The sequence below is a fragment of the Gracilinanus agilis genome, chromosome 6, assembly GCF_016433145.1.
Source record: "Gracilinanus agilis isolate LMUSP501 chromosome 6, AgileGrace, whole genome shotgun sequence".
NCBI lineage: Eukaryota > Metazoa > Chordata > Mammalia > Didelphimorphia > Didelphidae > Gracilinanus > Gracilinanus agilis.
Window position 1 is genome coordinate 267378166 of NC_058135.1, and position 15539 is coordinate 267393704.

General features: G+C 40.9%; 1 protein-coding gene across 1 annotated transcript in view; it reads left to right on the top strand.

Moving 5' to 3' along the window:
• Positions 1 to 12111: 12111 nt before the first annotated feature.
• The window catches only part of TTC17 (tetratricopeptide repeat domain 17), a 124889-nt gene continuing 121461 nt past the window's right edge, over positions 12112 to 15539 (top strand). Inside the window, exon 1 of the mRNA XM_044681112.1 lies at positions 12112 to 12288. Within this exon, the coding sequence (XP_044537047.1) occupies positions 12112 to 12288 (177 nt within the window). The remainder of the gene's footprint in view (positions 12289 to 15539) is intronic.

Sequence of the window (15539 nt, forward strand, 5' to 3'; positions counted from 1 at the left end):
AAAAAATATTTTTTAAAGGCTAGAATAATGATAACAAGTGAGCAGGGTGATTGATCATTTTGGAGTGGTGGCAATAATATTCAAACATTCCATAAGCTTCTGAATTGAACCTAAGCTCCCTTGGAATCTGGACAAACATAGGAATAAATAGTTGCCATTGAGAAGCATGTGACCAGCTAGTCTGGCCCTTGGATTTCAGACTAGCAGGTGGCCTGAAGGCCACTTTGAATGTAGAAACTGTATTGGGACTACAGCTTTGTAAATGTGGACATTTTTATTTTTACTTTCCTCTATTCTTTTGAAGTATACGTTTAGGTCTTTAGAACTGGGCAGAAATGATTTTGCTTATTGAATTTTATTGTTGGTTTGACTGTCTTCCTCTATTCTCCTACACCACTATTTCCCTATCTGTTAGTCCTTCCAAAGGCAATAGTGTTCACTATCAGAGGGTTATTTTTGCTCCAAAATTGAAAATGAAAACTTCACATGCTGATTCTTTTCTCCTTTTTAAAGACACCTGTTTATCACCTTGTTCAAATGTAAATGTTCCCCTATGCTTTTGGAATAAATTCATTTTGTAATTTTGTTTGTGTCTCATGTGTCGTGATTTATGACATCTTCAGATTCCATCCCTCTTTCCAGTATGACTTGGAAATTGTGTAGTTGTATTGAATCTTCATAAATAATGATTATTTTTCCTAAAATGATTGGTGGGAAAATGACTTTGGTAGGAACCCATGGGCTGGGCCCATGTCTGAATCTCTTAGTCATTCATAGAAATGTCACCACCAAAAAAGCCTGAAAGGGGAAACTGTTTATTGAGCCTTCTGTCTAAAGGCAAATATTTGCTATTGATCTCCACGGCCCCATATCTTTGCAGGGGTAAAAGCTATTTTCGGGCCCTCCAGGGTCTTAACTTGGGTGGTGTTTGTGGGCTGAATTATAAATTCCCTCACAGTCCTTGAGGCTGTGCCATGAGCCATGGAGGCTTGCTTTCAAAGTTTTGCCATCTTGGTCAGACCTGTCAGAACTGGTACTCTGAGGATTCTTCTTTAAAGGAGAAACCAGAGTTATCTATACACATGAAACACACTTGAAAAAGGGTTACTGTGGGTCAGGTACTTCAGAAATGTTAATACTGATTACCCTACAATCTGGCAGGATTGGGATTGATCTTAAAATTTCCATGCGTTTTTCGCCCATTTTTTTTTTAACCCTTAATTTTTGGTGTATTGTCTTATAGGTGGAAGAGTGGTAAGGGTGGGCAATGGGGGTCAAGTGACTTGCCCAGGGTCACACAGCTAGGAAGTGGCTGAGGCCGGGTTTGAACCTAGGACCTCCTGTCTCTAGGCCTGACTCACTCCACTGAGCTACCCAGCTGCCCCCTTTTCGCCCATTTTTTACAAACTATGTGACTTTGAGCAAGTTATTGCCCCCCAGAGCTTGGTTTGCATTTCTTTTTGTAGAAAAGTAGAGTATTATGTTTGAAATCCATTTGAGAATTTGGATCTACTCTTTGCCTGTTTGATTCTGAGCTTCAGCTTTCTCCTCTGTAAAATTAGGTGTTGAACACAAAGGAATCATGCCAAGATTCTACTCGGCTCAAAATTTCTGAACTTAGGTATACTCTTAAGAAAGGAAGCAAGCAATACAGAAATAACAATACAAAATAATAAAGGTTCACTTTTGTTTGGAGTCGTACAGTAAACATTTATTAAACACCTACTGTGTGCCAAGCATTGTGCTAAGTGCTGGGGGATACAAATGCAAAAAAAAAGTACCTACTTCTCAAGGAGCATATAATCTAATGAGGGAAACTAATACAAAAGGAAGCCTGGTGGGGTAGAAGGTATTTTGATGGAGCAGTCCAAAGAACACCTAAGTGGGAAATGAAAAGGTAGCTGAACTAGGTGCCCTCCTTAAATGGTAATTTGGGGAAGCTTTCTTTGCTCTCTAATCAGAGGCATCATGGGGCAGAAGGTACTTACTGTTGATTAAGGCTGATGTGATCTTTCAAGCTAGAGTTCCCCAGGGGTACATGATGTAGATATTTCAAGGAATACAGTCATGGGAAATGAGGGGAGGCTAAGATAAGATCTGAGTTTCATGAAGGTAACTTCTAAAGTAGGGTTTTGACTACAGCAATTAGGGATGGCATTCTAGATTTCAAGACTACAGCACTAAGAATGGTAGTAAGATATGGAAGTAGGGAGAGATAATACAGTTTGAAAGAACCCAAAAGGAAGATTACAGTTCCATTTCGGAAAGCTTTAAGAAGTTTAAAAGAATAAAAGGATTTTGACAGAAGGGATACTCAGGTTCTGAAACAAGGAAGTCATGAAGAGCCATTTGGAGAGAATAAAAGTGATGAGTTTGCTTAGCAAATTAGAAACACCTACATTCCACAATTGGAAAGTATCTCCCATGTGTCAGACATTTCTCTGTGTGGGAATGCAAAGACTTATACTGTTTTCCTTTGCTCTAGCCCAAGGCCTTTCTTGATAAGGCTAATCCCTGACATTAATAGTAAGGTTACAGGTGGCAATGGAGCAAGTCTTTTATCTCAAGAAATATTAATACCTGTAAAAAAGAGTGCTTGGAACCAAGAGATAAACCATTCTTGCTGGACATCACAGGAGGATGACCTTAGAAGTTCATAAGCATGGTAGACTTATCAAGGAAAAATCAAGACATAAGGGGTGCCCCATATGCGAGCTACTTCTGGGACACAGGTGTAATTTCCCAAAGCTTGACATTGGGAGTAGATGATAACAAGACATCCAGGACTTTTTGGTGTAATGATATATGGGGAGAGGTAAGAGAGAAGTATTTTATATATTTGGTTGCAGGAAAAAGGAGGAAAATTGGCAAGGAATGGGCCCACTGTTGTAAGCACTAGGGATAAAAAGAAAAAGCAACCCTTACTCTCTAGGAGCTTACATTCTGATGGGGGAGAAAAAATGTACATAAAAAGGTACATAGGAGATGCCTACAGAGTAGATGGAAGCAAATTTTCTTCAAGGAAAGTTTATTTAAATAAATCCAAATTTCATCTACAACTTTGGGGTCAACCAAGCCTTCCTTGATCTCCCCAGTTGATGTTTTCCTACCTTATGGCCTTTGCCTGTGAATGTCACGTTCCTGCAATAGAATACAGAAGTTTCTATATGTTAGGGACTGCTTAGTTTGGGCCTATATAACTCCAGCTCATAGTCCAGTACTTCACACTGGATATATAACTAAACATTATTGGTTGAATTTAGTTATGGACTGTTATGAGTAGGGATTCAGAAAACATGAAGATTTGGTCAACTACTCCCTAAAGGTAACAATCATTACACAGCAGATGTGCATTTGGGCATCATCTGTTATACAACTGAATGCTGTCCCATCAGATTTTTTGTAGGTTTTTGGCACTGAGGCCTGAATTCCTATTTTTGCTTAGGTTGTTTTTAATCCCGTGAAACAATTTTTGAAGTTTGAAACAAAACTCCAAAAAGGACACTGGAAACAAAAATTCAAATAAAACAAGGAGAATTACCTATAGTTCTGGTTGCAACACCTCAGGGATGTAGTGCTAGAGAAGGCCTTGAATGTAGAACAACCAACCAAAATGATGTGGCTGGAGTAGCTTCTGTTTGAACCAAGCCAAAAAAAAGATTAATATTCTCTTGGTTGAGATGTGAGAGAAGTCTTTAAATTAAGATCACAAAGACACTTATGATTAACAAAGACAATGGACTGGTTACATATCAAGAGTATTCACCAGTGACATCTTGACAACCTCTGAAGAAAGTGAGACAGTGCCTTATCCCTGAACTTAGGGGTCGACATGGACCAGAGTCCCATCAGGTGACAGACAGCTATGGGCAGAACTTCCATATCATGGAACACAGACCTACTTAATATGGATAAGTCAAACATTCAAGAAAACTAAGGATACCAAAGCACACCCATTATAGTTTCGAGGTAAACTTCCTACTGCAAATAGTAAACATGGAAGTTCAAGAGTAGTCAGGTCAGTGGGTTGAGAGCTACATCTAGAGATGGGAGGCACTGGGTTCAAATATGACCTGAAATACTTCATAATTGACCCTTGGCAAGTCATTGCCTAGTGTATTATTATCCTATAATGCAAAGTTTAAATTCTTTCGAGAATAATTTTAGGATAAGAAACTTGATACCTTCCCAAATCAAGAAAGTGAGCTGTATGGAGAAGTCTGCAGAAACCACACACTGCCCTGAAAGATCCAGAGTAAACTTTGGGATGTAGTGAAATTCAGCTGTTTGGGGTTGAATGCATTTATTTTGAATGTAAACTCTCATGCCAAAGGGAACTGCCCCCTAATTGGCTTTTTGTCAGTGCACATTGGTTTTGTTCTCTTTCTCTTTTATTTCCCCCTTATCCCCAAATTATTGTAATTTCCCCTTAGAAACTGCAATATTGTATGTACCTCTAGTTAAAGATCTTTAAAGATATAAGTTCATTATGTGTACTGATTCATTGGGGAAACTAGGCATGCAAATCTTGGAGAGTTCTACATTCTTGTTTCCCAATGGAATCACAGGGGGTATTGTGTAATTAGAATCTGCACCCCAGAACTCTTCCCCAAATTCCCATGTTCCTTTTCACATTACATACTAACATAGGGAGGATATAAGTTTTATGTAGCCCTGCTTCTCTCTTTTCCCAGGAATGCAGCTGGGAAAGCTGGCTTTACTCAGGCTTTTAATTTTGTCCTTTCATTTCACTTTGTGATTATTAATAAATCTTATAAAATATAATACTTGGAGTTAATGGATATTAATTTTAATCTTACATTAGCCCTTCTTGCTCTTCCTCTTTGGAATCAATACACATTATTGATAAAGTCTGAAGGTGGTTTTTTTTTAACTTTTTTTTAAAAGGTAAGTTTTTTTAAGTTCAAGAAAGGTAAGCATAAATTGATAAATCAGTCCATATAGAATCATTAAGCAACAATTAATTGTTTCTTAGCATGACTACCATGATCTACAAAATATTCCTTGATAATACCATGATAAGAGATGACTGACCTGGATAGATCCCTTTCTGCAAATGGCAGTCGTTTGTCTCAGATTACCTGACCTATTTTAAAAGTTAATTTCGGTACTAAATTGTGGAGAGCCAGCACAGTGCAGTAGATAGAAAGCTGGCTTCCAATTCTAGAATATTTGGGTTCATGTCCTACCTCTGTGTGACCTGGGTAAATTATAGCTCTAAGTGCACCCACACACACACACACCCATCCCCCAACTCTTAAGTTTATCTGCACTGATATAGGGAGTTTTCCTTACTGAGAGTACCCACCAACTGTGATTTGTTTGTTTGTTTTATAAATACATATGATTACAAAGGAAACCAATTTTATTGAAATACATTTACCCAGTTTGGGGTTTTTTTTGTTTGTAAAATGTTTGTGGACCCTAGATTAAGAACTCTTGCTAAACCAATGAAATCACAGGTCTGGCTCAAAAAGTGGGAGAAGTGGGAATGGTAACAAAAACCATGAAGACAAATTTATCTTCAATTCCATTCAAATAAATTCCTCTTCCCCACCTGAAGAAGTATTCTACCTTTAGGCTTACTTGGTCTTCATGAAGTTCCTCAGGCTACTCCCAACCATCATAGAATTTTCCATTAGGAAAGCTTTCTCTTTTAAAGCAGTTTTTGCCTCACAAGCCAGTGACCCTTAGGCTTTCAGGTAAGATTGGCCCTTTTAGGGAAACTTGCTATTCTGAAATTTTATTTTCCCATTTTCTAAAACCTAGCTTGATGTCAAATATTTGGGATTAAAAGGAACCTTGGGGGCCATCAGGTTCAGACTTCTACTTCAGGGATGAGGAAAAGCTAAATGATTTATCCAGGGTCATGTTATTAAACACTGCATTTGAACCCAAGTTACAGAATCACAAACCTGAAAGGGACATGAGAGTTCATATAGTCCAGTGATGGCAAACCAATGACATGTGTGACACACACCATTTTCTATGGCATGTAGCCACATTCAGCGAAGTATGGGGCTGCATGCCAAGGATGTAAGTAACATTTGCTGTAGTGTAGTGTAGACACTACACTATAGATGACAATTATCATTTTTTATTACTTATTTTTATATTAATTTACCTATTTTGGTTTATTAAATACAGTTATATATTACAATTATACATTTTTATTTAAACTATAAATATAAAATTATGGTTTTTCTCTCAAAGTGACACACCACCCAAGTTATGCTTGGTTTTGGGCAAATTTTGACATACCAAGCTCAAAAGTTTGCCCATCACTGATCTAGTCCAACATACCTCCACAAGAATTTCCTCTACAATCTAGTAGATGGTTTGGGTTATCCAGGATCATCTTTTTAGAACTCTTAGTGAGGCAGAATCCACTTTGCTGTAGCACTGTATCAAAAGACAATTTTCCTTTATTTCAGTCCTAAAATTTCTATTAATAGCTTCCACCTGTTGCTACTTGAGCCATTTGGGACCACACAGAAGAAATCTAATCTTTCTTCCATGTGGCATCCCATCAAAGCCCTGAAAAGTGCTTTTATGTATACCTTGTTATTCATTGTAAACATCCCAGTTCCTTCAGCCAGACCTTGTGTGGTATTATCTTTTATAATGTCATTATCTTAGTTGTCCTCACCACCCCCAGGCTGTTACATAGCTTATACACATCATTCCTAGTATATGTAAACTAGAACTGAACAAAATAAAGATTTAGTCCAGCCAGAGGAGACCGTAGTTGAACAACCAACCTATTTGGGCACTGTCGCTCAATAAAGTTCTAATGATCTGTAACAATACTGGTATTTCAAATAGTATGTAACATTGTACCAAAATACATCCATTTCTTATTAATCAGGTATTTTCACTGACTATCCTGTGCCTAGGATGATGTCCTTCATCTCTGCCTCCTGCCTTCCTAGTTAAAATTCCATCTTCTACAGGAAACCTTTTCCAATCTGTCTTAATTCTAATGTTTTCCCTTGTTTGATTATCTCCTATTTATCCTGCATACGACTTTTTTGTACACATCTATTTACCTGTTGTCTCTTCCATTAATTGTAAGCTCCATTTTGAGGTATATTTCCCAAGGAGATCAGGGGAAAAGAAAAAAGAATGTATGTGTTTCAAAATACTTATGACAGCTCCCTTTGAAGTGGCAAGAAGCTGGAAATGAAGGGGCCTGTCTTTTGCCTTTCTTTGTATCTTCAGGGATTAGCACAGTACCTAGAACAGAATGATCTCAAAATATAAATTATAATGAATGAAAAGTTATTCATGAAGGCCCTTAAAAAATGCTTGTTGGCTGACATTACCAGTATATTTGTGCAATTACCAATTGTACTATGGTTCAGTTATCAGTCATTTGGATAACTTTCTAGCATCAACTATTTTACATTCTTATAGGAGCTATCCAAGGCCAGAACTCTGATTATGTTTGGGAAGAGAAGCTGAGGTAGGAGAAGGGTAAGAGAAGGTTGGTTGGTTAAGTGCAATTGGGAGGAGGATTGGGGGGACCCAAACAGTGATATTGTTGCCTAGTATTGTTGTGGGGGTCTTGAGGTGAACCCCTTGGATTTGGGATGGGTACCCTTTAAACTTAGCTTAGAAATAAAAAGAAATTTATTAATTTGGAACGTTATGTTGAATTTGGCTGGGAGGACAGCATCGATGGAAAGCTGCCTCCTAGAGGACATCAGTTCTAGTCCATACCCTTTACAATAGATGATAAGTGAGTATGCACTCAGTGCAACAGTGGGTTGGGGGGTCATTTGCCTGGGGTCTGCCTGAAGACATAGGGGGTGACCCTCAGAGTTTAGGGGACAGAGATGTCTTAGATACAACCCCGTGGTATCCAGGCATAGCCTGGATGTGTTTCTCTAGGTCCCTCTCAAAACCTAAAGTACAACCCAAGGAGAATAATTCTTTCAAGGGTCTTTGTTATCATTAGCCTTTGAAGTCCAGGCCCACCCTTTCTCTAGCCTTAACAAGAATGCAAGGAAGCAAAGGAATTTTCCTGCTTACAGTTTGGCCTGAAATACTTATATAATTTGGGAGTAATAATGTCCCACGCCTGTATGAGCAATTTTAAGTAGTTTTAATTATGCAGAAGATTGAAGGTGTAGCTAAAAGGAGTTATCTCAGAGTTCTATATATAAAAGGCAGTTTGTGGGGCCTTTTGAGTATTTTTTTTTAAAGTCATCAAACCCAACTCCCTCATTGTACAGATGAGAAAACTGAGGGTCACATAATTATTAGTACCTGAGGCAGGATTTGAACTTAATTATGTTTCCCCTGCTATTCAGAGATCACCACCTGAATCCTGAAATCTAGACACTTAGGTTAAGAACCTCAGCTCTACTCAACTCTGTGCAGCCTCTCCTGCCTACCTCGGACATAGTAAGCTCATAATAATTACTTGGATTTTTTCTACCCACGTTCATGGATCCCTGATACCTAGGCACCCTGGTTAAGCAACTTCACTCTGGCCAGCAATCTCTTAATAACTTCTTGTCAATTAGCTGATATGTAAATACCAGGATAGCCTACCAGGTGAAATGAATGAATGGAAGAATGAATTAATGGATGAATGAGTGAATTAGTGAATAAATGCTAAGTGAAGAATGAATGGATGAATGAAAGAAGTGAACAATGAATGAATAAGTGAGGAATCTAGCAATACCAAATGTCAAACTATTATAAAATAGACCTAGGTGGCTCTGGATTGAGAGCCAGGCCCAGAGATGGAAAGTCCTGGGTTCAAATATGAATTCAAAACACTAGCTGTGTAACCCTGGGCAAGTCACTTAATCCGCATTGCCTAGCCTTTACCACTCTTCTGCCTTAGAACCAAAACACAGTAGTGATTCTAAGATGGAAGGTGAGGGTTTAAAAAAAACCTATCTGGTACTAAGAAATAGGTAGATCAGTGTGTTATGTCTGGCATAACATAAAACACCAGGCAGGTTCTTGAACTGCAGAGGGGCTGGTGACACAAGTTAAAGAGTGGGGGAGTGAGAAAAAGGAAAGGAAAAAGAAAACAGAGCCAAAGAGGTTTAAGCAAAAGCCTCTCAGCCCTCCTCATTTGGGGCTTCTAGCTACAGCTTTTATTTGCAAGCCAATCCATTATCTTACTGCCATCAGTGATAAACATAATAGGTCACATTAAAGTTACAAGTCCTGTTGTGACATAGATTAGCTAAAATTCTTGTTAGGGCAGCCACGCATCATATAAGACTATATGAGTATGGAAGAGGTGATAAAAAGGCTTCTGGGAAAAATGAGACTTGGTGAGCTTATCTCTAGCTTCCCTTCTTGGCTGTTAAGGCTGTATGACAGGTTAATTATAAGGCTACTTGCAATGTTGATTAAGATAGCTGGAATAGGCCCCTTTTGAAGAAGCTGAATTAAGTCAGATTCTGCCTCAGGAATTGATCCCCAAATAATTTATTTGAAGGTTTAAGTACTCATTAACTCTCTGAATTCCTGATATGGTCATAACAAAGATATTTTTGTTTTGTCTTTGCAAAGATATCTTGTTTTTACTGACCCTTGGCCTTTGTCATGAGACTCAGTGTGACCACACCTTTGATCTCAGGTTTCCTCAGCTCTAGTATTCCCTTCATTAGTGGAACAGAACCAACATACAATAAACAGAAACAGTAGTAAAAGATTATAGTAACCCTTCTTGTATTTGACAAAAGTATAGATCCAAGTTTTAGGTATAAGAATTCAATATTTGGTAAAAATTGCTGGGACAATTGGAAGGAAATTTGGCAGAAACTAGACATAAGCCAATACCTTAACCCATTCACTAAAATATTAAGTTCAAAATGTATACGTGACTTAGACAAGAAAGGAGATGCCATAAGCATATTTGAAGAACAGGGAACATATTACCTACCAGATTTATGCATAGGAATTTATGAGTAAACAAGATGGAGAACACTGTGAGAAAGTAAAATGCATAATTATTATTACATTGAATTAAAAGGGAATTGTAAAAATAAAACTAGTGTAGCCAAGATTAAAAGGAACATAGAAAATTCTATAGACAGTTTCTCAGATGGAGGTCTCATCTAAAATATATAGAGAATAAGAGTCATCCCCCAATTGATAAATGGTCAAAAGATATAAACATAATTTTTGGATGAAGAAATCAAAGCTAATTATATGTAACATGTATGTCAAGTAATACTCTAAACAACTAATTAGAGAAATGTAAATCCAAACAATTTTGAGATATCAATCAGATTGGCTAAAATGATAAAAGGGGAAAATGACAAATTTTGGAGGGGATGTGAAAGAAGAGGTACGCTAATACACTGTTGGTGGAACTGTGAACTGGTCCAACCATCTTGGAAGGAAATTTGGAATTATGCTCAGGAGAGTTTTAAAATTCTGTATACTCATAGACCCAGAATACCATTGTCAGGCCTGTTTCCCAAGAAAATTGGGGAGAAAGGAAAGAACCTGTGTGTTCCAAAATATTTACAAGAAACTCTTTGTGGTGGCAAAGAACCAGAAATGGGTATGGGAATGGCTGAACAAAGTATGGTATATGATTTTGATGGAATGCTATTTCGCCATAAGAAATGATGAACAAGTTAATTTTTTTTAAAACATGAAATAATGAAGAGCGAAACAAACAGAACCAAGAGGACATTATATACAGCTACAAAATTAATATTTGAAGAATAACTTTTGAATATCCACCTCCAGAGAAAGAACTGACAAGTAGAAACATGAGATATGATTTATGTTATATAATTTCGTTATATATGTTATAATTACATTATGTAAATACATATCTTTTGTGGGGTGATGCCTTCTGTGGAACAGGGAGGGGAGGAAGTGGTTGAGATACCTGGGAATTTATTTAAAAAATAAAAAGATTATATGAATGTGGTAGATATTTGTACTGGAAGAGGATCAAAATGACATCAAGATGTTGGGAGTCTATATATAGTGTGTTCTACTCTGGCTGATCAGTCTAACACCAATTTGGAAGGCTCTGCCACAAGTTGGGCACAAATACTTTGAAATTCGGGGATGTAGATGTCTCCACATTTTCACAACTTATGTTTCTTTCGAGCAACTGGCTTTCTTTGATGGGGGGCACACGATGCTAGACAGTCCTGTGCCTGTATCTCCTAGAATCTTGAGACCTTGAGAAAATCGTATGGGTGATGATGTCTTTTGACTTGCGGGTAAATTGGATTATAGTGGAGCTGAGTTGCAAGAAATTGTGAAGCTCACTCTCCCTTCCGGAGTCACTGAGTCAGGGTGACTGGCGGCAGGGATGGCTTGGCCTCTAGGATATGTGACCAAGCTCCAAGGGCTCCAGGGCACCTGCTTCTTCGCGGTCTTGGGACAGGTTGAACAAATTGTTCTCATCTCCCCGTCCCCTGCGGGAAGTTTTCACCCCTAGGAGCAGACACTCCGCTAAGTCCCAGATGGGTTTGAGACTTGTTGGTTCCCCTCCACCTGGTCTACTCCGCGGTCTGGCTGGGGTGTGGCCCCTGCTTCCTGGAGCCCCAGGGGAGATTAGTGGATAAGGAGCCAAGCCAGGGGCTCGGCTAGCCCTCCCCACCCTGAGGTGCACGTCCTCCTCGCTCACCGCGCGGAATGAATGAATGCATAGGTGAATGAAGAATAAAAGACTGAAGAACGAGTGAATGAAGAAAGAATGAATGAGTGGGTGGATGAATGAATGAATGAATGTATAAATGTAATTCTATGGAGTTGGAGGAATGTGCAATACAGAGGGCAGTCCGGTGCCCGGTCCTCCTCCCATCACGGTTTCTTACGCGTCTCCCCGCCCAACTCAGTCGCTCCCTAGGGGAGCAGGCTCAGAGGGAAGACGAGTTGGGGGGAAGAGAGTCCAGGGCAGGGTCCCGGAATCCCGCCACGGAATCAGGCCAGAAAGTCTTCCCCGGCCCGGCCCGGCCCGGCCCGGCCCGGCCCGGCCCGGCCCCGCAAGCCCCGCCTTCGCCGCTGCCACCGCCTCCCTTACCAAGATGGCGGGCCACGGGGCCGTACTTCCGCTTCCGGCGCGAGCAGCGGAGCTGGGGGGGGAAAATGGCGGCGGTGGTGGCAGCGGCGGTGGCGGCGGGGGTCCGCGGCCGCTCTGGGCTGCGGCCTGCCCCGGGGCCCCGCTGGCTCCTCGGCCTCTCCGTCTTCCTGGGCATCGCGGCTCGCGGCGCCTCGGCCACCACTCACTGGATCGTGACGGAGGACGGCAAGATCCAGCAGCAGGTAGCAGCGGCGACGGCGGCCCCTCTCGGGAGATCCCGGGCTCCGGTGCCCCCGGGTTCTCCGCAGAGCGCGCGGCCTCCCCTTCCTCCCTCACTCCCTCCACCCGCTTTGGGTCGCGAGCCCGTCTAGAGGCGCGGGCGCCCCCAACCCGGCCGAGCGCGCCGCGCCGCGTGGCCCGGGCCTCAGTTTCCTCCCCAGTAAAGGGAGCAGTGGGCGGACTCGGGAGCCACCTGGGCGCCTGGGCTTCCCCCGTCCCATCCTCCAGAACTCAGGCAGCGGCCCGGAATGGCACCTCCAAGGCGGGCGAGCCAGCCCTGCCCAGAGTGGGGAATAGCCCCCAAGACTGCATGTCTAGGATGGTCTAGGCAGGATTCAAACCCAAGACCCCGCTCCATATCAAGCCTCCGAGCGGCAAGCAGCGTGGCGTGCTGGTCAGAATGGCCGGGGATCTGCTCTCTGGTGCCCATTCATTCGATGGCAGGAGCGCAGCACTTGGCCCTTAAGCACTTAGTCATCACTCACTAGATGCCCAGAGACTGGGGATACAAAGCAGTCCATCAGCAAAGCATTTGTGATGTGCTTGTTGGGTGCTAAGCTTGAGAATCCTCTTGGGGTGTGTGGTGGATAGAGATCCCATCTCTAACATTGACTGAGTGACCCATGACCAGGTCACAACTTCTCAGGTCCCCGTGCAGCCCTTTTAGACTGGAAGTCGCCACAGAAGGATCTCTTAAGACAAGAAATTACAACAGTAGGGTCTTTCTAACACTGTGTTTGCACAGAAGGGTCTCTTAAGACTAGAAGATGCCCACCTGCTTTGGTTACAAGGATTTTCCTCATCTGGAGTTCCATTTACCAATGAAGTCACAAATCTGTCCCTCCCCACATATTACATTATTGTGAGGAAAAGGTGGTTTTTTGGTTGTTTTTTTTTTTTTTTTTTTTTTTGCAAATCACAGAATTGCTGTAAGAGATTAAGAAAACTGAATTCACTTCCCTTAGTTACAAACTAGTACACCTGAGAATATTGGAGTTTTAACCCCAGTCTTTTATCTCCCGTCTTTCATTCTTTTTCCAAAACTATATTTTCTTGATTCAAAAGTCATTCAACAAATAGGATTATGCATACCCAGAGACAAAATATGTTGTTGCTAGTATATTTTATCTGTAGTGTGTACTTAATACTCTTACTTAGTATTCTGCTATCAGATTTTTATTCTATCCTAAGCCACTTGTCATGTAAAATGGAATAATGAAGTGTCTAGGAAATGCTTGGCAGCTGTGGAATCTGCCCCTTTGTAACAATTTGTGTAACAATTTGGTTTTCTAATCCTCATTCTCTGCATCTGATAACATGGGATGAATCCTGACTTGAACATTCATTCAGTTGGGGCTGGAGTTGCCATTTGATGTCAGATTTTATCTGAATGAGTGAATTGATGGTTTTACTTTTAGAATCACTTGTTTTTCACTGTCTAGCTGGTGAAATGATGTGCTTTTCATTTAAGGGGTGCTTGGTCACTCCTGTTTTCAATTCCAGTAGGAAAAGTTCCCATGTTTCCTTGTTAGTGGCCACCCTACATAAAACTTAAAAAAAAAAAAATCTATCTCCAAGACATTAGAAACCTGCCTTTAGAGATCTGTCCCTCTATAGTGCTTGAAATTCCACGTGAGAGCCAATCCTGTGTGTGCTCCACCCAGTTCTTGTTTCCTGGTCTCTGTTTTCCCTGAGGCCCTTCTGAAATGAGACAGAGAATTGTCATACTTACTGTAATTTGGGGAGCCTTCTGGTGGCTTCCTTCCATTGGCTCTTCTGCCACACTTATCTCCACTCTGTGATAGTGAGTTCCCTTCAGGAGGATGTCCTGCCCCTGACCTGAGAAAGTAGTCTCTATCAGGAAGATACAAACTTGACCCAAAGGATGAGAGAGGCCCTGCCCTGTTAGACAGCCACTTCATTTTCATCCTTTACAATGTCTTTTTTTTTTTTGTCGGTGGACAGAAGAGCATTTCCTCCTTCCTAGCCCTTAGTGACCAACCCTGAGGGCTTCCTGGATCTGTTCAGATAATCCCTGAACTCTATGGACCCCGGATAAGTGGGGAGAAAAGCAAACTGATCTCAGCAGAAGGATTTTACAGAGGCCCAGATGTGAATCCTTTGGGGGAGTGAGGAGACCTGCTTTACATTTACATTGTTGCATTCCTGCAGGCTCATTATTTTATACAGATACTAACAAGATTCCGGGGTTTACAATGTGACAGGAAACAAAATTCAACTTGAAAAAAGCCAGTGTGGAGACCCAGAGTTGGAGATGGTGACCTGACCCTGACTGACCAGTCCAAGCACCTGCTGGCCCTTTGTCCCATTGACCAGTCTACCAGCATAGTTAAATTCAAGCAACATTTATTAAGTGCCTGTTGTGTAGGAGACCTACAAAGAAAACACCACCAAACAGGTCCTGCCTTCAAGGAATCCATTGTCTCTGGCTCCATTCAATTTTTTTTTTAAATCTAGTAGTAGCCAGATTGTTAGATTAACAACATTTGAATGGGCTGCTATTGCTTCATGAAGCTTACCAGCCAGGTTCCATAAAAATTTATTAAAACAACCTCTAAGGAAGGTTAATTCCAGTCTCCTGGCTCCACTGTCAAATTCTGAAGGGGTCCTATTTACATGCTGTTGTTTTATGATTGCTCCCACTGTAAAAAGAGAATAGAATAATTTTTTTGATTTCCAGCTAAATCAGTATTAAAGACCATAGAATTTTGGAGCTGGAAGGGAACTTGGGGATCTAGAACAGGGCTATCATTTTATTATTTAAACTTTTACCTTCTGTCTTAGAATCAATACTGTGTATTGGTTCCTAAGCAGAAGAGTGGTAAGGGCTAGGCAGTGGGGGTTAAGTGACTTGCTCAGGGTCACTTAGCAAGGACTTGTCTGAGGCTAGATTTGAACCCAGGTCCTCTCCCGACCTGGCTCTCAATTCACTGAGCCACCCAGCTGTCCCTAACTCCCTCATTTAAAGATGAATGCAAGTCCGCCAGCACCAAGTGACTTGCTTCAAATCACTGGCCAAGGTAATGGCAGAAGTAGCATTCAAATTCAGTTTTTCTATCTCAGTATCCAGATCTTTATATGATGCTTCCCTCTTTTGATAATAATATCTTAATAAGCCTCATGTAGTTGTTACCCTGTAGAGTTTGTGTCTTTGTAAATCCCCACATTTATATTTTCTTTTATATCTGTGGAT